The sequence below is a fragment of the Trematomus bernacchii genome, unplaced genomic scaffold (assembly GCF_902827165.1).
Source record: "Trematomus bernacchii unplaced genomic scaffold, fTreBer1.1, whole genome shotgun sequence".
NCBI classification, from domain to species: domain Eukaryota; kingdom Metazoa; phylum Chordata; class Actinopteri; order Perciformes; family Nototheniidae; genus Trematomus; species Trematomus bernacchii.
In genome coordinates, this window is record NW_022987669.1 from 1023101 (window position 1) to 1047753 (window position 24653).

Genomic DNA, 24653 nt, shown 5'->3' on the forward strand with positions numbered 1-24653 from the left:
AGGTGCCTGATGGTTTGTTCAGAGCCATCCGAAGAGCTGTTATTAGAAACTGTTTGGAAAAGGCCGGGCACTCGTCAACAATCTGTCAATCAATCTCATGCCAGAGGAAGTCAGGAGACGAGCGAGGACATTTGCTATTCTTTCAACAAAGAAAGACTCTCCAGTTCTGGTGCTAATCCAGTGGCTCTAACCTCCATTGTTGCTGCTGCCATTGTTGTTTTGAATGTTAGGACAGAGCTTTACACAGGACGCTGATCGGCACAGACGCTGTAGTTGAAGCTTGCAAAGACACATTTTTGTGTGAGTTCAAAATCCTGCAATTGGCGCATGATCTCGTAATACAGCAAGAATTCAGGTCACATGACTTCACGTCACCACCGCTAAGCTAAAGGTGGCTAATCTTGGGCTACAAAGCAACTACAGCAGGGTCACATGACTTACAACCCAGTCTCACGGCATTTGGTGTTATAGTCACGAGATTAATCTTGATTCGTGTTCACCAACATGATTTCCACATTTTTGTCGTGTCACACAGAACGATTTTAAAAGCAATGTAAATAATAACAAATTAGTAAGAAAAAAAGATTTAGAAAATACAGATGTCAGTATTCTGAGGCTCTGAGCCATTTCTTTTCCTTACGGACAGCAAAAAAAGTCTGACATTATACAATTTAAAATAAAAGGGATAGGGTTAGGCTTAGGGTAAGATATTGTTTTTATGAACCACACAGCTTCTGGTCTTCCAAGACCCGACCGGACAAAGAGATGTGGTGCAGGCACGAAACATACTACCAATAGAAATACATTGCTTTTAAATCATTCTGTGTGACACAAAAAAAATGGTGTTGGTGAACACGAATCAATAGATTACATTTATTTTGTGACTATTACACGAAATGCCGTGAGACTGGGTTGTGTGTTAACCACAGACCTTACTTCAGGCTAACAACCAAAAACACATTCAGAAAAACACTGAAGAGGGAGCAGGAAGTGCTGAAGTGCTGGATCATTTTCAGGTCTTACGTCTCATTCCTGCATATACTCAAATCCTAACCATTCGAGGTCAATGCCTTACCTCAACCATCTCATGAGGATTTAGCAAACAATAATACTACAGTATCTCCTCTGAAGGTAGCAGATGCTCAGGGCCTGTCCTGACACGTCTGCAACCTTTAATAACTCCACAAACACATGCCTCACCCCATGGGAGGACCACAGATACACACAGTTTCATTCCCCTAAACTGACTGTGGAGGAAATTCCACACCACAACAACCTGTTTGTTGAGAAATGAACAAATGAAGTTTTGTTATTTAATAAAGTCAAAAAAGTTCATCTATTTCAGCTGAAAGGACAGAATCTAGCACAAGCAAATAATTACTAGATCTGACCACATGCAACAGAGAATACAAACGCGGGCCACATTCGCATAAAGGTTGAACTCAAAGGGCCGGTTGTAACTATATAAATATATAATATATATATAAAATAATGTATTATATGACATTATTGCCTCTGAATTGGATTATTATCGGATCGGATAATAACTTAGTAATTAACTACGTCTGAAAACAGAAGTCCAGGGCAAATTATTGCAAGTCTCTTCAGTGTGCATGTCACAAAACAAGATGCATTGTGGGACATGTAGTTTATGGGCAACCTGCTTCTGTATGTAACCGTATAATAAGCGTATTATATTCTTTGCAAATCGCGGGCCGGATTTGGCCCCCGAGCCTTGAGTTTGAGACCCCTGCTTTATACACTCAAAATGAAGGAAAGGGGAAGGTCTCAGCAAGAAAATTTACATTACAGGAAAACTTCCATACATAATAATAATAATAATAATGCATATATTTATTATAGCGCTTTATCAATGAATCTCAAAGCGCTTTACAAATACACATTACACATACAGATCATACATACATGTAATGGTCATCTCCTGTGGACAATACCCACAGGAGCAAGTTCAGGTGAAGTGTCTTGCCCAAGGACACAACGGCTTTACAGGTAATTAGAAACCTAATATGAATCCTAACAATGGTCGAAGAGACAGCCTTCTGTCTGTTCTAAGGAAGTGAAAATTAGAAGCTAGACGTGAATTCAAACCGCGGGAAAATCAAACCAGAGAATTAAGTTATATACTTAAAGGGGACCTATCATGCAAAATGCACTTGTGTACGTCTTTTCTACATGAATATGTGTCCCCGGTGTTCCAGGGAACTCACCAAGTGTCAGAAAACACAACCCTCTCTATTTTCCTCCATACCCAAATCTCTAAAAAAGGGGCTGCAACGGATCTGATAAAAACTGATCCAGATTTGAACACTGTCCTGACGTCAGGACGGTGGCGCTACGGCTATTGGGCCAACTCCACCAATCAGGAGGAGACAACCACGGCCATTGCCGTTCGAAAGCGCTGGAGACGTTGTAGTACATATGCCAGGCCTGTAGATGGTGCTGTTCTCACTGAATCAGCCCTTGCAAAAACAGGGGTAAAAATTGTCAAATTGAGCAAAATGAGGCATGGCTAAAATGCATGATCTGTTTGGTATTTTGAAAAAAAAAAAGTATAAATATGCCTTATATAGGTATGGTCCTACACTATATTATTCAAATATAGCATGATAGGTCCACTTTAAATGAGACTTGATGATACATTTACTAGAATACTGACTAATAGTTTTGAACAAAGCGGTTCAGTTTAGCATCTTAAGCGAGCGTAAATGGAAAGGTGTGTGTGTGTGTGTGTGTGTGTGTGTGTGTGTGTGTGTGTGTGTGTGTGTGTGTGTGTGTGAGTGTGTGTGTGTGTGTGTGTGTGTGTGTGTGTGTTCTTCAGAGAAGCATCACGGTGGAAGCAGTGTAGGGTTTGTGTTGAACGCTTGAAACACTTGCATCATGTGAATCCGCAGGAGGAAGCCTGGTGGGTGGAGGTGGAGAAATCCCCCGTGATGTTTCTGTTGCAGAGCGTTACATCAGCCAGGCTTTCCTCTCTTAAACACGCCTGACTGCTCAACACGTTACAGGATCACTGCTGAGGAAAAACCTTCTGTCGTCTGTCAAAGAGTCCAAGGGAGGGCGGCCATGTTGAGTCACTTTGTGTGTGTGTTGTTTTACGGCAGATAAGACAATCATTGTTAATATTACAGGAGTCAAGTGTTTCAGCGTATAAAGTACCATTGCTATGATTTATTAAACATTTGACACTGAGTGAAGTACACAATAACCCGTGATCAGAGGTGGGAGAAGTACTCAGATCTTGTACTTGAGTAAAAGTAGAAGTACTCAGGTCTTGTACTTGAGTAAAAGTAGAAGTACTCAGGTCTTGTACTTGAGTAAAAGTAGAAGTACTCAGATATTGTACTTGAGTAAAAGTAGAAGTACTCAGATCTTGTACTTGAGTAAAAGTAGAAGTACTCAGATCTTGTACTTGAGTAAAAGTAGAAGTACTCAGATCTTGTACTTGAGTAAAAGTAGAAGTACTCAGGTCTTGTACTTGAGTAAAAGTAGAAGTACTCAGGTCTTGTACTTGAGTAAAAGTAGAAGTACTCAGATCTTGTACTTGAGTAAAAGTAGAAGTACTCAGGTCTTGTACTTAGTAAAAGTAGAAGTACCAGAGTGTAGGAATACTCTGTTTCAGTGAAAGTCCTGCATTCAAAATGTTCCTCAAGTGAAAGTAGAAAAGTATTATCATCAAAATATAGTGAAAGTAGCGACAGTAAAAGTAGTCATTGTGCAGATTGGTCCATTTCAGAATAATATATATGATATGTTTTATAATGATTGATCATGAAAGTGTTCTCAAAGCTGGTAAAGGTGCAGCTAGTTTGAATGACTTTGTATACTGCAGGGTAGCTTGTGGATTTACTCCAGGTGGAACTAAAGTCTGATTTAACACTTGATTATATTTCACATCATTCATCCACATCTGTGAAGTAACTAAAGGTATTAAATACATGTAGTGGAGGAAAAGTACACCGTTTACCTCTGAACTGTAGTGGAGTAGAAGTACCAATAGCATAACATGTAAATACTCAAGCAAAGTACAAGTACCTCAAAATTGTACTTGAGTAAATGTACTTAGTTACTTCCCACCTCTGCCCGTGATGTCTCGGGGTCAGTCGGTACATGTTTAACGTACCATGTGACGCTGTTCAACAAATCATCCGTCTGTGTGCAAACACACCAAACAGAGGGTTCTCTATGCAGATGGAAATGCATACTGTTGTCTAACGCTGACATTACTACAAGACCTTCATCAGAGTCATCGTGACACAGAGCCTGAGGAGGGTGTATTATTTAAAAGGAGTCTATACATCGTAAAGTAATGAAGCGCTAAGTCATGAGATCGTGGAAATAGACGCCCTATTTATAAAATATTCAGCTGTGGAGTTTTCCCACTGTAGTGCTACTCTACATCAGTGTGTGTGTGTGTGTGTGTGTGTGTGTGTGTGTGTGTGTGTGTGTGTGTGTGTGTTTAAACTCTTACGAACTTGAGTAAGTGTAAACACAAACCCACACCCGAGAGACTTGATTTAATAGTATAATAAACACATGTTTTATTGCTAGACTGATCCCATTGACACCATTTGGGTTATATCTCTTTGAAATGTGCACACAGACATCATTTTTAAGATTAAGGTTAGTTTCAGGACATATTATATCTGATGTCTGAAGCTAAATGTGCATAATACGCATCTATTAACTGGAACTAGCCTGAAAATTGTATTTAATGCAAATGTTGGACTGAGATTATGTCAGCAATTACGACCTGTTTAACCTCCTAACAAAAACCGGTATGCAAACGGTTATAAAGGAGTGATTGTTGAAGTACAAGGGATTTAAAGGTGTGTTTTTTTGGTTAACTGCAGTATTGAGAAGTGTGGAGTTTGACTCAAATACAGCTTGTCCTTTCTCAATTTCCTGACCCTCCATTTCCAGTCATCTCTCAACTGACAGCTATCCCAAATATACAAAAACAATCCAACATAGTGCCGTTTAAACCCGGACAACAAGGCACTTTCTGAGCTGCAGATGACAAAATAATTCATTCGTATTGAAGCAGAATTGTATTGCACATAAAAAAGCACATTTTAATTGTCTTATAACACTAGGCTATCTAGGAGTGACAATTTAGCACAAACAAACCCTGTTTGGGAAATGTAAGAAGTAGAAAGTACAGGTATTTGTGTTCAACATGTAAGAAGTAGAAAGTACAGGTATTTGTGTTCAACATGTAAGAAGTAGAAAGTACAGGTATTTGTGTTCAACATGTAAGAAGTAGAAAGTACAGGTATTTGAGTTCAACATGTAAGAATTAGAAAGTACAGGTATTTGTGTTCAACATGTAAGAAGTAGAAAGTACAGGTATTTGTGTTCAACATGTAAGAAGTAGAAAGTACAGTATTTGTGTTCAACATGTAAGAAGTAGAAGTACAGGTATTTGTGTTCAACATGGTAAGAAGTAGAAAGTACAGGTATTTGTGTTCAACATGTAAGAAGTAGAAAGTACAGGTATTTGTGTTCAAACATGTAAGAAGTAGAAAGTACAGGTATTGGTGTTTCAACATGTAAGAATTAGAAAGTACAGGTATTTGTGTTCAAACATGTAAGAATTAGAAAGTACAGGTATTTGTGTTCAACATGTAAGAAGTAGAAAGCTACAGGTATTGTGTTCAAACATGTAAGAAGTAGAAAGTACAGGTATTTGTGTTCACATGTAAGAAGTAGAAAGACAGGTATTTGTGTTCAAAATGTAAAGAAGTAGAAAGTACAGGTATTTGTGTTCAAAATGTAAGAAGTAGAAAGTACAGGTATTTGTGTTCAAAATGTAAGAAGTTAGAAAGTACAGGTATTTGTGTTCAAAATGTAAGAAGTAGAAAGTACAGGTATTTGTGTTCAACATGTAAGAAGTAGAAAGTACAGGTATTTGTTGTTCAACATGTAAGAAGTAAAAGTACAGTATTTGTGTTCAAATGTAAGTACAGGTATTTGTGTTCAACATGTAAGAAGTAGAAAGTACAGGTATTTGTGTTCAACATGTAAGAAGTAGAAAGTACAGGTATTTGTGTTCAACATGTAAGAAGTAGAAAGTACAGGTATTTGTGTTCAACATGTAAGAAGTAGAAAGTACAGGTATTTGTGTTTAAACATGTAAGAAGTAGAAAGTACAGGTATTTTGTGTTTCAACATGTAAGAAGTAGAAAGTACAGGTATTTGTGTTCAACCATGTAAGAAGTAGAAAGTACAGGTATTTGTGTTCAACATGTAGAAGTAGAAAGTACAGGTATTTGTGTTCAACATGTAAGAAGTAGAAAGTACAGGTATTTGTGTTCAACATGTAAGAAGTAGAAAGTACAGGTATTTGTGTTCAACATGTAAGAAGTAGAAAGTACAGGTATTGTGTTCAACATGTAAGAAGTAGAAAGTACAGGTATTTGTGTTCAAAATGTAAGAAGTAGAAAGTACAGGTATTTGTGTTCAACATGTAAGAAGTAGAAAGTACAAGGTATTTGTGTTCAACATGTAAGAAGTAGAAAGTACAGGTATTTGTGTTCAAAATGTAAGAAGTAGAAAGTACAGGTATTTGTGTTCAACATGTAAGAAGTAGAAAGTACAAGTATTTGTGTTCAAAATGTAAGAAGTAGAAAGTACAGGTATTTGTGTTCAACATGTAAGAAGTAGAAAGTACAGGTATTTGTGTTCAACATGTAAGAAGTAGAAAGTACAGGTATTTGTGTTCAACATGTAAGAAGTAGAAAGTACAGGTATTTGTGTTCAACATGTAAGAAGTAGAAAGTACAGGTATTTGTGTTCAACATGTAAGAAGTAGAAAGTACAGGTATTTGTGTTCAACATGTAAGAAGTAGAAAGTACAGGTATTTGTGTTCAACATGTAAGAAGTAGAAAGTACAGGTATTTGTGTTCAACATGTAAGAAGTAGAAAGTACAGGTATTTGTGTTCAACATGTAAGAAGTAGAAAGTACAGGTATTTGTGTTCAACATGTAAGAAGTAGAAAGTACAGGTATTTGTGTTCAACATGTAAGAAGTAGAAAGTACAGGTATTTGTGTTCAACATGTGAGAAGTAGAAAGTACAGGTATTTGTGTTCAACATGTAAGAAGTAGAAAGTACAGGTATTTGTGTTCAACATGTAAGAAGTAGAAAGTACAGGTATTTGTGTTCAACATGTAAGAAGTAGAAAGTACAGGTATTGGGTTCAACATGTAAGAAGTAGAAAGTACAGGTATTTGGTGTTCAACATGTAAGAAGTAGAAAGTACAGGTATTTGTGTTCAACATGTAAGAAGTAGAAAGTACAGGTATTTGTGTTCAACATGTAAGAAGTAGAAAGTACAGGTATTTGTGTTCAACATGTAAGAAGTAGAAAGTACGGTATTTGTGTTCAACATGTAAGAAGTAGAAAGTACAGGTATTTGTGTTCAACATGTAAGAAGTAGAAAGTACAGGTATTTGTGTTCAACATGTAAGAAGTAGAAGTACAGTATTTGTTCCAGTAGTGAAAATGTAAGAACATGTTCAACATGTAAGAAGTAGAAAGTACAGGTATTTGTGTTCAACATGTAAGAAGTAGAAAGTACAGGTATTTGTGTTCAACATGTAAGAAGTAGAAAGTACAGGTATTTGTGTTCAACATGTAAGAAGTAGAAAGTACAGGTATTTGTGTTCAACATGTAAGAAGTAGAAAGTACAGGTATTTGGGTTCAACATGTAAGAAGTAGTAGTGGAGTAAAGTACTGATACCAGAAAAATGTACTTAAGTACAGTAACAAAGTATTTGTACTCCACTACTTCCTACCTCTGATCGTATCGTATGTGATATCTCACCCTCTATATGTATGTGTGTGTTCCAGGTGGCGGCTCAGGCGGTACTGTTCCTCTGTATGAACACAGCGGGGGTCTTCATCAGTTATCTGTCGGACCGGGCTCAGCGTCAGGCCTTCCTGGAGACGAGGCGCTGCATCGAGGCGCGTCTGAGGCTGGAGACAGAGAACCAGAGACAGGTGAGGACAACAACACACAATAATGCTCAAACAATGTTTTAAGGCCAAAGATTCATGCGGGAAAGTATTTTGTGGAAAGGTGCTTTATAAAGAAACTTGTGTTGCCTCATGCTGCTCAAAGAAGGTCAACACTGTGGGTGGTAACTGTTGTATTCAGAGACAAAGTGTGCCATAGTTTATAGACTGGAATCAATGGAGGAATGAGTCCTCAACCCCTGAAAATGACTCAGCGTTTGTTTGATGCTGATTAACGAACGTTTGTGGCTACCGTAAGTGCAAACCGCTTTGTCCAAACTAAAGCATCTCAAAACTAAATGTTGTCCAAAACTAATGACCTTGTTCGTGTAGATTAGCAAATATTTTATTGTTTTCTTCTATGACGCAAATGGGTGTCAATCAACTGGAAGGGTCAGTGGTTATATCCCAAGTCCATGCAGTCAACATGTCGAAGTGTGCTTGGGTTGATTCTAAACCCCAAATTGCTCCTGTAGGCATGTTTCTGGTATTGAAGTGTAGAGAGAATTGGAGGATGAAACCCTCTTTATTGGTCACTCATGTTCATGCACACAGCACACACACAGTGACATTTGTTCTCTGCTTTTTACCCATCCTAGCACTAGGAGCAGTGCAAGTTTATTTGGATAAATGCATGTAATAATAAGCATGCTAACACGCTAAACAACAACACACTTGATATGGTAAAGACAGCCAGTGTTTCTTTAACCTCCTGTTGTTGAGTGATGTCGCTCAGTGTGCACAGACTTTGATAAATAAAGCAGAGCGATTGATGGATTTCAGTCGACAGCACTGACTGTTAGCAGCTCGGCTAATGAGCCCGCAGAGAGGACAGGAACACGGACGCTACATCGATCCGCTGCTAACTGGGCATCAGTGTGGTGGACACACACGCACGCACACACGCACACACACACACACTGCTGCAAACACTGCCTAACAAGCTACCAAACACACACACACACACACATACTGAAATAGAATCAACATAGTCTGAGTCAGATGGGCACAGAAGTAAACACACACACACACACACACACACACACACACACACACACACACACACACACACACACACACACACACACACACACACCACACACACACACACACACACACACACACACACACACACACACACACACACACACACACACACACACACACACAGCGACAGAGAGCTTTGTTTACGCAGTGGAGTGGACGGCCGGGCTCTGAGACGCCACAGAAAGCTTTTACGCTGTCGTGTTTCCAGGAAGGTTTTTGGCTCTGAGCTGTAATGGACCGAGATGTCTTGATGTGAACCAATCATTGCCTTCCATTTCTGTCAACATGCTGTAAGAACACAGAGCCATGTTTCTGTCATAAGGCCACACTGTGTGTGTGTTTCCTTAAAGAGTGACTGTGATGTGATACAGAGGTCAGGTTCACATCCAGATAAATCACCTTTGTTTCCGTCTCTCTATACGAGGAGCAGGTGGCTTTTCTCCAGTCAGAAAGTACTACATGTAAATCTGACATTTGTGTATCATATATTATTGTGAGGAAGGTTAGGCCACATCAGATCTGTGTGCAGCTGATGAGAATATTCCTCCCTAGCAATAGACCGAGTGTAAAAACTTGAAACCTGTTTACCATTTATTTTATGGGCAAATAGATAAACTGGTAATACAAGTATTAAAGGTCCCATGACATGGCCATTTCTACTGATCATAATTCCATTGTTGAGGTCTACTAGAATAGATTTACATTGTTCGATGTTCCAAACTCACATTGGTTTCTCTCTGTATAGTATGTGTATTCACTCTCTGTCCTACACGGCTTGTTGGAGCTCCTGCCCCCCCCCCCCCCTCCCTGTGAGCCCACTGTGCTCTGATTGGTCAGCTCGCCCACTCTGTTCTGATGAGTCTACCACCGTTACAGCGGAACATCAGTGATTATGTGTTACAATGGCGTTTGTTAGCAACCAGAAAATGAGACCAGTAATGACAAGCAGATGAGAATGCTGCGTGGGGTCTGGGTGCCGTGTTGGCAGGACGTTGCGGGGCTCGCTGCTCCGAGGAGCGGACAGTGTGAGCTGGGTTACTGGTGTCATTTCCTGGTTGCTGCGTGGGGTCTGCGAGACACCGAGAAACTCACCTGAACTCAGCCTGAGCACCATGGACGCGGGAAGGAGGGGGTGCTGAGGGGGCTGCAGCACCCCCATCTGCGAGGCTCCACCCGCACCCCCAAATGCGGCGCACCTACAGTGTAAGCGCACCACAGTTTCGCCGCTGCGAGGCTCCACTAGCACACCCCCCCCAGCGCGTCACAGTTTCGCCGCTGAGAGAGTGTGTGTGTGTGAGGAGCTCCACGGATTGGTTCATTTGGACCAATCCGTGGTCCAAAAAATGGAAAAAGAAAAATGTCCAACGAGGCGTTCTGGGGCAGCAGAGACAGGTCTTTCCTGTGTTAGAGTTTTACTCGCTACAGGGTGTACTTTGAGGGTTTGTGACTCTGCAGACTGTTTACATGCAGAAAAAGCTACATAACACATGTGGGGACAAGGGGACGGGTAATAACTGGAAAAGCATGACATGGGACCTTTAAACAGAAATAATTTTGTCCCCACCACATTGCATTAAGATCATTTGTTTAAAATGTTTAAAACAACACAGCGCTAACAACGCAGCACAGCGCTCTCTACAGCGTCAACCTTTAAAATGTGTAATGCCTTAGTATTAAGCGATATGATAGATTGACTTAAAGGGGACCAATCATGCAAAATGCACTTTTGTACGTCTTTTCTACATGAATATGTGTCCCCGGTGTTCCAGGGAACTCACCAAGTGTCAGAAAACACAACCCTCTCTATTTTCCTCCATACCCAAATCTCTAAAAAAGGGGCTGCAACGGATCTGATAAAAACTGATCCAGATTTGAACACTGTCCTGACGTCAGGACGGTGGCGCTACGGCTATTGGGCCAACTCCACCAATCAGGAGGAGACAGCCACGGCCATTGCCGTTCGAAAGCGCTGGAGACGCTGTAGTACATATGCCAGGCCTGTAAGTGGCGCTGTAGTCTGCCACAAAAGCAGCGAAGAAGACTTCCCGCCCATAGTTACCATGGTTACCCTTCTGTTTATTCTCCGTTGTGGCTTTCTTTCTCCCTCCCCGAGGCAAGCGTTTGCTCCCGCTGCTTTAATTCAATGCAATCCCTCCCCGTCGAGGCAAGCACTGTAATTCTCTCCGGTTAGTCCACCAGCAGATGACAAACACCCACCTCTCCTCCTCTTCCAAGGAACGAGGGGACCGTGCGGCAGAGTTTCAGTTTCAGTTTCTTTCACCGGTCAAGATGTCCGTTAAAGTTTAAATCTTCCGGACAAAATTAGAAAAGTGCCGGTCAAAGGTCTTCTTTGTTATTTATTGAGCTTTAAAACAAATTAATAACGACTCTATATAATAAAACACGGAGGACGGAGATCTATTTTTCTCCCCCTCTTCTGACTTGATCAGAGCACGGCTCCCCTCTCCTGCAGGGGGGCGTGGTCAGCTGCAGCTCACAGAATCAGCCCCTGCAAAAACAGGGCTGGAGAACAGCAAATAGAGCGAAATGAGGCATGGCTGAAATGCATGATCTGTTTGGTATTTTGAAAACAGAAACGTATAAATATACCTTATATAGGTATGGCCCTACAATATATATATATCATATATAATATTAGGCTAGTTTATAACTCGAAAAACAGAGGAGTGCATTAATCAGTTGTCAAATTCAGTTTACCGGTCTGGTCTTTAGCTCACTATCAAACCTATTTGCATTTTTTTCTAAAGCCCAACCCTGGTGGGAATATCTACAGCAAGCTAACAGTCATCTAGCCTGGTATCCACAATCTTCTACTGGATGTAATATAATATATAATAACAAAAGTACATCCTTTCCACTGTAAAGACCCTGTCCCCCCTCACTTTCATTGCTCAAGGTTTTCTAATGTACCCACAGATTATGCTTTAGGTAAACAATTATGTTTTCCCTCTCCCATAAGGACTGATTTTATGTTGTGTAATTCCCAACAGCAGCCCTGAGAGTATTTTCTAAATGCCCCAAAATGCTGATATAATAGAATCATTTTTGGAAGCAGTTATGCGACTTTAAGCCCTTTTTAATAAACTGATGTTTACTGTTTTGGATGAAAGCTCTCACGGTTCAGCGCAGATTATGAATAGGAAATCAGCTTCAGGCGGCGACTCTAAATTGGACCTTAAAGCTGAATTTAAACTGAAGACCCCCCCCCCCCCCACAAGCGACAATAAAAGCATCACGGAGGAACAAAGTGTTTTCCACTGAACCTTTAACCCCATCAGAGGGACGGTTGAAGATGGAAGTTGTCAGGGAGCTGCAGCAGGGCTTTAGCTCGCGGCTAAATTCAAGCTACGCTAATGACTTTCAAAGCTAATCTGACACTGAGTCCCCTGGCTCTCATCTGACCGAAAGCAGAGTGTGTGCCCAGTGAAGCAAACACACACCGCCCACTGTACCCACTGCAAAACATGTGCAGACGTGAGATGCAGTTAGATTTACCAACAGTGTAGTCAAATGAGATTTATTTACTCTTTAAATATTCATTAAATGCTTTAATTTATTTACCAAAAATATGTGAGAAAAGCCAAGCTGACGTGTTTTTACAGCTGAAATGAAAATAATTGTGAGTTCATGTGATTTCTTTCCTCCAACTATGCAATATACAACACACTTAAGTACAACAGTGAAATAGACACAATTGTTCAAGAAAAAGAGAAATACAAGACAGAGAGATAAGACATAATGCAAAATGAAATACTGTACAGTAGAATAAATCCCGTATACCTGTATAAACAAGTTTCTACCTGGAAGTTATTTTAAGCAAAATATACTGTAGGCTACATGAGGAATTTCTTTCTTTTAAAACTGAAATCCAAATGGTGTTATTAAACAAATGTAAACCAGTTGCAGTTTGACTGACAGCTGACTTGCGGTGGTGCAGCGAAGACAAAAAAAAAATAAAAAAATGAGAGGGTCAGACTCTAAATGTAAATCCAAGATGCCCCTCTGTAAAATCCACATTTCTTGCAGTGTATCTGCACCTCCACACCCTGCAGCGTTCGGTTGTGATGCAGCAGAGGAAGCATTAGCAACGCTCCACTGCTGAGTTTCTGTCTAGACTTTAGTTTGGGGATGCTCTGCTCCACTTTCTGCACCGAGAGCAGCTCAACCAACACAGTTTACACATTACACAACTACACTGAGTGATGGAGGGGTGACGTATTCCTGTAGTGGACCCTGAAGGCAGCATCTCCCTGGTTCCATCCACAAAAAGCCACAGGGATTTCTCCATGTGATTTTGGATTATTGCAGAAAATAAACTCTGTGTCAAACAAACGTTTTGTTCAGCAGGATAATCTCCACATATTAACGCCACTTTATAATTTATGAAGTAAAAAGCTAATGTTGGGCTATAAAGGAACTACAGCACGGTCACATGACTTCACGTCGTCACCGCTAAGCTAAAGGAGGCTAATGTTGGGCTATAAAGGAACTACAGCACGGTCACATGACTTCACGTCGTCACCGCTAAGCTAAAGGAGGCTAATGTTGGGCTATAAAGGAACTACAGCACGGTCACATGACTTCACGTCGTCACCGCTAAGCTAAAGGAGGCTAATGTTGGGCTATAAAGGAACTACAGCACGGTCACATGACTTCACGTCACCACCGCTAAGCTAAAGGCGGCTAATGTTGGGCTATAAAGGAACTACAGCACGGTCACATGACTTCACGTCGTCACCGCTAAGCTAAAGGAGGCTAATGTTGGGCTATAAAGGAACTACAGCACGGTCACATGACTTCACGTCACCACCGCTAAGCTAAAGGCGGCTAATGTTGGGCTATAAAGGAACTACTGCACGGTCACATGACTTCACGTCACCACCGCTAAGCTAAAGGTGGCTAATGTTGGGCTATAAAGGAACTACAGCACGGTCACATGACTTCACGTCACCACCGCTAAGCTAAAGGCGGCTAATGTTGGGCTATAAAGGAACTACTGCACGGTCACATGACTTCACGTCACCACCGCTAAGCTAAAGGTGGCTAATGTTGGGCTATAAAGGAACTACTGCACGGTCACATGACTTCACGTCACCACAGCTAAGCTAAAGGTGGCTAATGTTGGGCTATAAAGGAACTACTGCACGGTCACATGACTTCACGTCACCACCGCTAAGCTAAAGGCGGCTAATGTTGGGCTATAAAGGAACTACTGCACGGTCACATGACTTCACGTCACCACCGCTAAGCTAAAGGTGGCTAATGTTGGGCTATAAAGGAACTACAGCACGGTCACATGACTTCACGTCACCACCGCTAAGCTAAAGGCGGCTAATATTGGGTGTAATGACGTTTAGTCGCCTCATTTAGACATTTTAAATTCACCAGTGGTGTATTTACTGACATATTTTTTTTTTTTCGCAGTACAAAACGTTTACATTTCTTCAGATTAAATCATATGCACACTGTGAAATCTCTCTCAGATTTCAATATGTGACAAATGTCCAGAGCCACAGACAGATTTGTTAGGAACCGCCGTTTTTAAAATCCACCAGTGGGGTATTTTATGTCGTAGAATAAAAATCTCTTCAGCTTGTGTTAGGCTTAGGGTTAGGGTTATGATGCTGCCTCCTTTCAGGGTTTTAGAACTTATCCTACTCTTGTGTGTGTTAAGTGAATCAGCATTACTGGATTGTTTTTTCCTTCACTGGTGCAATAATGAAGAAAGATAGTTTTTTTTTTTTGTAAAAAGTGATCTGAGCAGAGGATACTCTCTCTCTCTTCGGGTCTGGAGGTTTGAAGAGGCTCTTCAGATCTCATGGAGCCTCTTGGAGCTTCACAGAGTTCACAGGAGGGTGAAATATATATGTTTGACTGGAAACCGTACAGAGTGCATTAGGAGCCAGAAAGGCCGAAAATAACTTTCATTGTATTCTTCACATCAACAGTAGACACATATATGTTTTCATGTGTTTTGGAACATTTGTGTTTTTATATCTGCATCGTTTCTGAAGCTGCAGCGTGTTTCTACTAATGGGAATGTTTTGTTTTAGCTTTTGCACCTGACTGAAAGTTAGATTTTTTTTTTTATAAGAGCGAATTGCAGTGTTTGATTGATGCAACACTTGTTAATTAAAATCATTTAACACAATGTGAATTAGGGCTGTGCAATTAATCGTATTTTAATCGCAATTACGATTTTGGCCTGCCACAATTACGAAAACAACATAATCGAAAAAAACAATTATTTAGCTTTGCTAGGTTGTGACAGTGCAACATATTTGATCTAATTAATTTTGGTCTCATTTATTTGTATTTATCATATTTATATATGTTTAGTAGCTTGTGGAAGTGCGCTCCAAAATATTTGTTGATCTTGTTTATTGGTATTTATTATTTTGATATTATTTATTTAAATGTATAATTTATTTAATTTATTTTTGTATTGGTTTTTCAGTTGAATTATACGTTCAGGGTAATCAACAGTTAAAAAGATACTGTTCAAATTATTATTTGTATTTGTTTTAAAGTTCAATAAATGGATTTTTTCAAAGTCAATGAATAATCGTATTTAATAATCGTGATATCAATTATTGACCCAAATAATCGTGATTATGATTTTTGCCATAATCGCACAGCCCTAATGTGAATTCATCAGAGTTTATTTGCAGTTATTAAATATGTGAAGCCCCAAAGTCCATCTGTTTTTTTTAACCTTTGTTGGTTGTGTTCTGACATTTCTGCGTAGAGAAAGTTGTGTGTTGGTTGAAACAGAAACTGAGCGATGGCTCCCACTCCAAATCTGTTTGTTTGCCAGGTGGCAGCGCGTCGAGACGTAAAGCTCAGAGATATTTATTTTTCCTGAGGATCCTCCTGCTGCAGGAGCTTAGCCTGGCAGAGACACAGTCATCTCTTAAATCATTCCTTACAGACGGACTTTATGTAACTTGTTTTTACAAGATGCTGCTCCTCGTGTTTGCCAGTTTAATACCAACTCTCTGACTTCAGTTAATTCCTCTTTGCTTAATCTTGATGCTGTGTTATTCACCGTAGTACATTAATCTCTGGTGAGATGTAAATACATTACGTGTTAAAGCTTAAAGGGGACCTATCATGCAAAATGCACTTTTGTACGTCTTTTATACATGAATATGTGTCCCCGGCGAGACAGCCACGGCCATTGCCGTTCGAAAGCGCTGGAGACGCTGTAGTACATATGCCAGGCCTCTAGGTGGTGCTGTTCTCACAGAATCAGCCCTTGCTAAAACAGATCTAAAAAATGTCAAATTGAGCGAAATGGGGCATGGCTAAAATGCATGATCTGTTTGGTATTTTGAAAAAAAAAATGTATAAATATGCCTTATATAGGTATGGTCCTACACTATATTATTCAAATATAGCATGATAGGTCCACTTTAAATAATCAAAGTTGCAGCAGGAAATCTCAAACGTGACATTTTTATTTCTCCATTACTGTACATAATGCTTACGGAGCCCTAAAAAAATTGTGTTTCTTTATCAATTGAACAATTAATCAGTATCTCCGTCATGGAAGGATTGATGCTCAGTCTAGAAAACATATATAATAACATTGTTAAACAAGATGATATGTTAAGAAAGGTCACTTATTTGTATCCTAAGAGAAGAAGAGTAAACCAGCATGGCTCTCATCTCATTTTATCCAAATATGTAATTATTATTTGGCTGTTGTGTTTCTGAGAACTAATAAGATGTTTTTCTTCCCCCGCAGGAGAGACTGGTGTTATCAGTCCTGCCTCGTTTTGTAGTTTTGGAAATGATCAACGACATGACAAATGTAGACGACGAACACCTCCAGCATCAGTTCCACAGAATCTACATCCACCGCTACGAGAATGTCAGGTGAGGACATGAGTGTAGTTTATTCATTTAACGTGTATGTGTGTGGACAGGGTTTTTCGATAAAGTTAGGAAAAATTGCTTTTAAAAAATACCTGTGTAACTGGAGAATTTAAAAACTGAGGTTGCTAACAAGTGTCTAAATGAGACAACTTAACGTCATCACGCCCAACATTAGCCGCCTTTAGCTTAGCAGTGGTGACGTGAAGTCATGTGACCGTGCTGTAGTTCCTTTATAGCCCAACATTAGCCTCCTTTAGCTTAGCGGTGGTGACGTGAAGTCATGTGACCGTGCTGTAGTTCCTTTATAGCCCAACATTAGCCGCCTTTAGCTTAGCGGTGGTGACGTGAAGTCATGTGACCGTGCTGTAGTTCCTTTATAGCCCAACATTAGCCGCCTTTAGCTTAGCGGTGGTGACGTGAAGTCATGTGACCGTGCTGTAGTTCCTTTATAGCCCAACATTAGCCAGCCTTTAGCTTAGCGGTGGTGACGTGAAGTCATGTGACCGTGCTGTAGTTCCTTTATAGCCCAACATTAGCCTCCTTTAGCTTAGCGGTGGTGACGTGAAGTCATGTGACCGTGCTGTAGTTCCTTTATAGCCTAACGTTAGCTTTTACTGGGAGGTGCTACCTTCAGGGTCCACTACAGAAAAATGACATTCCTGCACCGCTCTATCGTTGAAATACTGTCTATACAGGATATAAAGCAAATGAATGCCAATTAAAACAGTGTATGCCAATCAGGCAATTTTCCCAACGTATGCTAGTTAGCATCCTACAGGTTCTAGAAGCTAACTGATCCTCATCTCTTTGTGTCAGATATTAATGTGAAAACACTGTTGTTTCAGATACATTATTATATATCATTCCATGTTATTATGAAGTGTTTGGATGGTGAAGAACTGGATATTGAAGTGACATTTCCATATTTTATTCAGCATTCTTTTCGCAGATGTCAAAGGCTTCACTAACCTCTCCACGACGCTGTCGGCGCAGGAGCTGGTGCGAATGTTGAACGAACTCTTTGCACGCTTCGACCGCCTCGCACACGTAAGAGATTTCACTAAATGCATGAAAGAGTGTTTTTTCTTTAAATGCTCTATGTTTGTCTTGTCACTTTTCAGCATCAAACACTCACACTATCACACAGAGCAGTTGTGGTCAGTTTAGATCCATTGTCTGATTTAAGTCGGAGCATATGGTGCTATATTTGGTACCAATATGTCCAAGTCAAGATGCCTTCAATGAGCATGTTCTGATCTGAAAGCTTTCTGATAAACTACTACTTAAGAAAGATAAACATAGGATACTATATACATACTTTATACAAGAGTGCAAAGTAGATTTTAAAACGGAAATGCAATGAGGACTTTCTGCATTTTCAAGGAAATAATAATCCTTTTCCGGCCCAAACTTAGAGACTATAAAGTAAAAAAAATTGGATCTGTTCTTCCACTGCACCTTTTATATCTCAGATTTTAAATATAAGATTCAACATGTGTTTCACATTGAGAAAAGACAGGATCGGATCACAATTAAACATGACATTTGCTTTCCACTGTCGTTTCTTGGGAGTTGATCTCTCTTCAGTGAAGCTAAATAAAGAAACTCCATTAGCCGCATGAATATTTCATTCAGAACAACAGAGGGAATAACTGATCCAGCGCTGTGTCTCATATCAGATCCAGCCGCGCTTCACCAGGCAGCATTTCACAGAAACCGACTCGACAGAAAGTGTTTTCACGTTGTTTAATTGCGTTTTATAAGCCTATATATTTATATTTTCCATTACATAGAAGATAGAGGCGGTGCACTCAATCTTGTTTACCAATCATTTGAAATCTAGGTGTTATTTCAGACCTTTTACTTTCTATATTTTGAATTGTATTGTAGTATTTTTCAAGGTATCATTAGGTGAAGTTATTGAAAGATTTGAGGATGTTTAGCAGGCAAGTAAGGAGGAAACCCCAAAAGACCACATGCACTACAAAAAAACTACACTATATTTTCCTTTATTGACATATGAGTGGACTTGATTTTTTAATCAAAAGACAGATGACACTCAAAATGACAAATTGTCAAATGTCAAAATCATGTCTTCACTTAAAGTGGACCTATCATGCTATATTTGAATAATATAGTGTAGGACCATACCTATATAAGGCATATTTATACTTTTTTTTTTTCAAAATACCAAACAGATCATGCATTTTAGCCATGCCTCATTTCGCTCAATTTGAAAAATGTTACCCCTGTTTTAGCAAGGGCTGATTCTGTGAGAACAGCACCATCTACAGGCCTGGCATATGTACTACAGCGTCTCCAGCGCTTTGGAACGGCAATGGCCGTGGCTGTCTCCTCCTGATTGGTGGAGTTGGCCCAATAGCCGTAGCGCCACCGTCCTGACGTCAGGACAGTGTTCAAATCTGGATCAGTTTTTATCAGATCCGTTGCAGCCCCTTTTTTAGAGATTTGGGTATGGAGGAAAATAGAGAGGGTTGTGTTTTCTGACACTTGGTGAGTTCCCTGGAACACCGGGGACACATATTCATGTATACAAGACGTACAAAAGTGCATCTTGCATGATAGGTCCCCTTTAAACTCTGAAATACTTTTACCTTAATGACGCATGTTCTTCTGTCTTAAGGTTACTCAATCGACTGTACTTCATGTTGTGTTTCGTGTGTAGTACTCTACTTCCATAAAAAAAAAATACAAATGTTTCTGTAAATATCTTTAGATAAATCAGAAGACATATTTTATACATTCCTTTAAGGACACATGTTTGGACTTGGACGCTTATACTTATTTTGATGCATTTACTGAAAGACGTGTGTGTGTGTGTGTGTGTGTGTGTGTGTGTGTGTGTGTGTGTGTGTGTGTGTGTGGTGTGTGTGTGTGTGTGTGTGTGTGTGTGTGTGTGTGTGTGTGTGTGTGTTGTGTGTGTGTGTGTGTTGTGTGTGTGTGTGTGTGTTTGTGTGTGTGTGTGTGTGTGTGTGTGTGTGTTGCAGGAGAACCACTGTCTGAGGATAAAGATTCTGGGCGATTGTTACTACTGTGTGTCGGGTCTGCCGGAGCCCAGACAGGACCACGCTCACTGCTGCGTGGAGATGGGCCTCAGCATGATCAAAACCATCAGGTAACATCATCAATATACTGGATTATCTTTATCATCATATTCTGCTTTTGGGGTTCTCCCTGTAGTGTGTTATATTGGTTAGTGTGCAAAGGCTAAAATAGAACAATCGCATTTCTATTGGCTAGCGCTCCAACACATTGTACGTGATAGACTAAAGGGGCGGGACATATCTAAGCGGTTGACCAATCACAACAGAGCCGGGACACTACATACTGATATACACCTGAACATCAGCAGGAGAGGACTCTTTAAAGTAGAGACACTACATACTGATATACACCTGAACATCAGCAGGAGAGGACTCTTTAAAGTAGAGACACTACATACTGATATACACCTGAACATCAGCAGGAGAGGACTCTTTAAAGTAGAGACACTACATACTGATATACACCTGAACATCAGCAGGAGAGGACTCTTTAAAGTAGAGACACTACATACTGATATACACCTGAACATCAGCAGGAGAGGACTCTTTAAAGTAGAGACACTACATACTGATATACACCTGAACATCAGCAGGAGAGGACTCTTTAAAGTAGAGACACTACATACTGATATACACCTGAACATCAGCAGGAGAGGACTCTTTAAAGTAGAGACACTACATACTGATATACACCTGAACATCAGCAGGAGAGGACTCTTTAAAGTAGAGACACTACATACTGATATACACCTGAACATCAGCAGGAGAGGACTCTTTAAAGTAGAGACACTACATACTGATATACACCTGAACATCAGCAGGAGAGGACTCTTTAAAGTAGAGACACTACATACTGATATACACCTGAACATCAGCAGGAGAGGACTCTTTAAAGTAGAGACACTACATACTGATATACACCTGAACATCAGCAGGAGAGGACTCTTTAAAGTAGAGACACTACATACTGATATACACCTGAACATCAGCAGGAGAGGACTCTTTAAAGTAGAGACACTACATACTGATATACACCTGAACATCAGCAGGAGAGGACTCTTTAAAGTAGAGACACTACATACTGATATACACCTGAACATCAGCAGGAGAGGACTCTTTAAAGTAGAGACACTACATACTGATATACACCTGAACATCAGCAGGAGAGGACTCTTTAAAGTAGAGACACTACATACTGATATACACCTGAACATCAGCAGGAGAGGACTCTTTAAAGTAGAGACACTACATACTGATATACACCTGAACATCAGCAGGAGAGGACTCTTTAAAGTAGAGACACTACATACTGATATACACCTGAACATCAGCAGGAGAGGACTCTTTAAAGTAGAGACACTACATACTGATATACACCTGAACATCAGCAGGAGAGGACTCTTTAAAGTAGAGACACTACATACTGATATACACCTGAACATCAGCAGGAGAGGACTCTTTAAAGTAGAGACACTACATACTGATATACCCCTGAACATCAGTAGGAGAGGACTCTTTAAAGTAGAGACACTACATACTGATATACACCTGAACATCAACAGGAGAGGACTCTTTAAAGTAGAGACACTACATACTGATATACACCTGAACATCAGTAGGAGAGGACTCTTTAAAGTAGAGACACTACATACTGATATACACCTGAACATCAGCAGGAGAGGACTCTTTAAAGTAGAGACACTACAGACTGATATACACCTGAACATCAGCAGGAGAGGACTCTTTAAAGTAGAGACACTACATACTGATATACACCTGAACATCAGCAGGAGAGGACTCTTTAAAGTAGAGACACTACATACTGATATACACCTGAACATCAGCAGGAGAGGACTCTTTAAAGTAGAGACACTACATACTGATATACACCTGAACATCAGCAGGAGAGGACTCTTTAAAGTAGAGACACTACATACTGATATACACCTGAACATCAGCAGGAGAGGACTCTTTAAAGTAGAGACACTACATACTGATATACACCTGAACATCAGCAGGAGAGGACTCTTTAAAGTAGAGACACTACATACTGATATACACCTGAACATCAGCAGGAGAGGACTCTTTAAAGTAGAGACACTACATACTGATATACACCTGAACATCAGCAGGAGAGGACTCTTTAAAGTAGAGACACTACATACTGATATACACCTGAACATCAGCAGGAGAGGACTCTTTAAAGTAGAGACACTACATACTGATATACACCTGAACATCAGCAGGAGAGGACTCTTTAAAGTAGAGACACTACATACTGATATACACCTGAACATCAGCAGGAGAGGACTCTTTAAAGTAGAGACACTACATACTGATATACACCTGAACATCAGCAGGAGAGGACTCTTTAAAGTAGAGACACTACATACTGATATACACCTGAACATCAGCAGGAGAGGACTCTTTAAAGTAGAGACACTACATACTGATATACACCTGAACATCAGCAGGAGAGGACTCTTTAAAGTAGAGACACTACATACTGATATACACCTGAACATCAGCAGGAGAGGACTCTTTAAAGTAGAGACACTACATACTGATATACACCTGAACATCAGCAGGAGAGGACTCTTTAAAGTAGAGACACTACATACTGATATACACCTGAACATCAGCAGGAGAAGACTCTTTAAAGTAGAGACACTACATACTGATATACACCTGAACATCAGCAGGAGAGGACTCTTTAAAGTAGAGACACTACATACTGATATACACCTGAACATCAGCAGGAGAGGACTCTTTAAAGTAGAGACACTACATACTGATATACACCTGAACATCAGCAGGAGAGGACTCTTTAAAGTAGAGACACTACATACTGATATACACCTGAACATCAGCAGGAGAGGACTCTTTAAAGTAGAGACACTACATACTGATATACACCTGAACATCAGCAGGAGAGGACTCTTTAAAGTAGAGACACTACATACTGATATACACCTGAACATCAGCAGGAGAGGACTCTTTAAAGTAGAGACACTACATACTGATATACACCTGAACATCAGCAGGAGAGGACTCTTTAAAGTAGAGACACTACATACTGATATACACCTGAACATCAGCAGGAGATGACTCTTTAAAGTAGAGACACTACATACTGATATACACCTGAACATCAGCAGGAGAGGACTCTTTAAAGTAGAGACACTACATACTGATATACACCTGAACATCAGCAGGAGATGACTCTTTAAAGTAGAGACACTACATACTGATATACACCTGAACATCAGCAGGAGAGGACTCTTTAAAGTAGAGACACTACATACTGATATACACCTGAACATGAGAAAAAGGCAGTCGTTCTCCACAATGTGCTACATGAACACAAATCACAGTAAATCTAATAAATATGTGTGATATATACATTATATAATTGCTATCATAGATACAGCATTATTGAACTACTGCATGCATTTTCTGTAATATCCTTGAATCACAAAATAAGGACACCTGTTCTCTTTCACTGCAAGTCTGAAAGAATTGTATTAAAAGCGTATTTCCCCGGAGGAGTCGGACAGCAGTCTGATATCTGAGCGTTATCTCATTTCTCGCTGCAGCAGGTCTGTGATGTGACAGCAGCTCCTCTGCAATGTTTTTGCATCATCTTAGATATGCCTCTGGCTGTGTTTCTGCAGAATATCACTAACAAATAATACATCAAATCACAAGGTTATATCACACATCCCATGCATCACTGACACCGCACAGGAAATGTATTCAGTGATGGCATCATATTTTAGAAAAATAACACAAGAGGGATTTTCATAAGCTCACGGATCATGACACATAACTGAGTGTGTAATCTCCATGTGAGAGAGAAGGGTGTGCAGCAGGAATAAAGTTGTCACACACACACACACACACACACACACACACACACACACACACACACACACACACACACACACACACACACACACACACACACACACACTCTCACTGACCCGGCGTTCAGACCCCGAGGACATCTCATTTTATTTTCCTCTTTGTGGCATGTTGTCCGCGCTGCCTGAGCGTGACAGAGGAGGAGTGTGATGTTTGGAGGAAGGAGGGATTAGTGGAGGGTAAGCTGTCAGATCTGCACTGTATTCAGTCTAAGTCAATATGCTGAGCGGCTTACAGAAGACCACTTTGTGCTGCAGCCTTCTTCCATATATGTGCGGACATTTTAATTAAAAAGACAGGATAATACTTCGTAGATACCCAGCTTCGAATCTGGCCTGGGACTTTTTTGCCGTGTCAACTCTGTCACTTCAATAAAGGCACTGGTAGCCATAGAAACATACATAAAAACATCATAATAGAAGTTGCAACAGATTGCACTAAAATGTTTGAATAAATAAAACTGAATATCAGCAGGAGAGGACTCTTTAAAGTAGAGACACTACATACTGATATACACCTGATCATCAGCAGGAGAGGACTCTTTAAAGAAGAGACACTACATACTGATATACACCTGAACATCAGCAGGAGAGGACTCTTTAAAGTAGAGACACTACATACTGATATACACCTGAACATCAGCAGGAGAGGACTCTTTAAAGTAGAGACACTACAT

General features: G+C 40.2%; 1 protein-coding gene across 1 annotated transcript in view; it reads left to right on the forward strand.

Annotated features, from left to right (window-relative positions):
• adcy8 (adenylate cyclase 8 (brain)) overlaps positions 1–24653 on the forward strand; it is a 114337-nt gene that overhangs the window by 39657 nt on the left and 50027 nt on the right. The window contains 4 exon segments of the mRNA XM_034135971.1: positions 7875–8024; positions 16858–16988; positions 17924–18035; positions 19997–20124. Coding sequence (XP_033991862.1) covers positions 7875–8024; positions 16858–16988; positions 17924–18035; positions 19997–20124 — 521 coding nt within the window.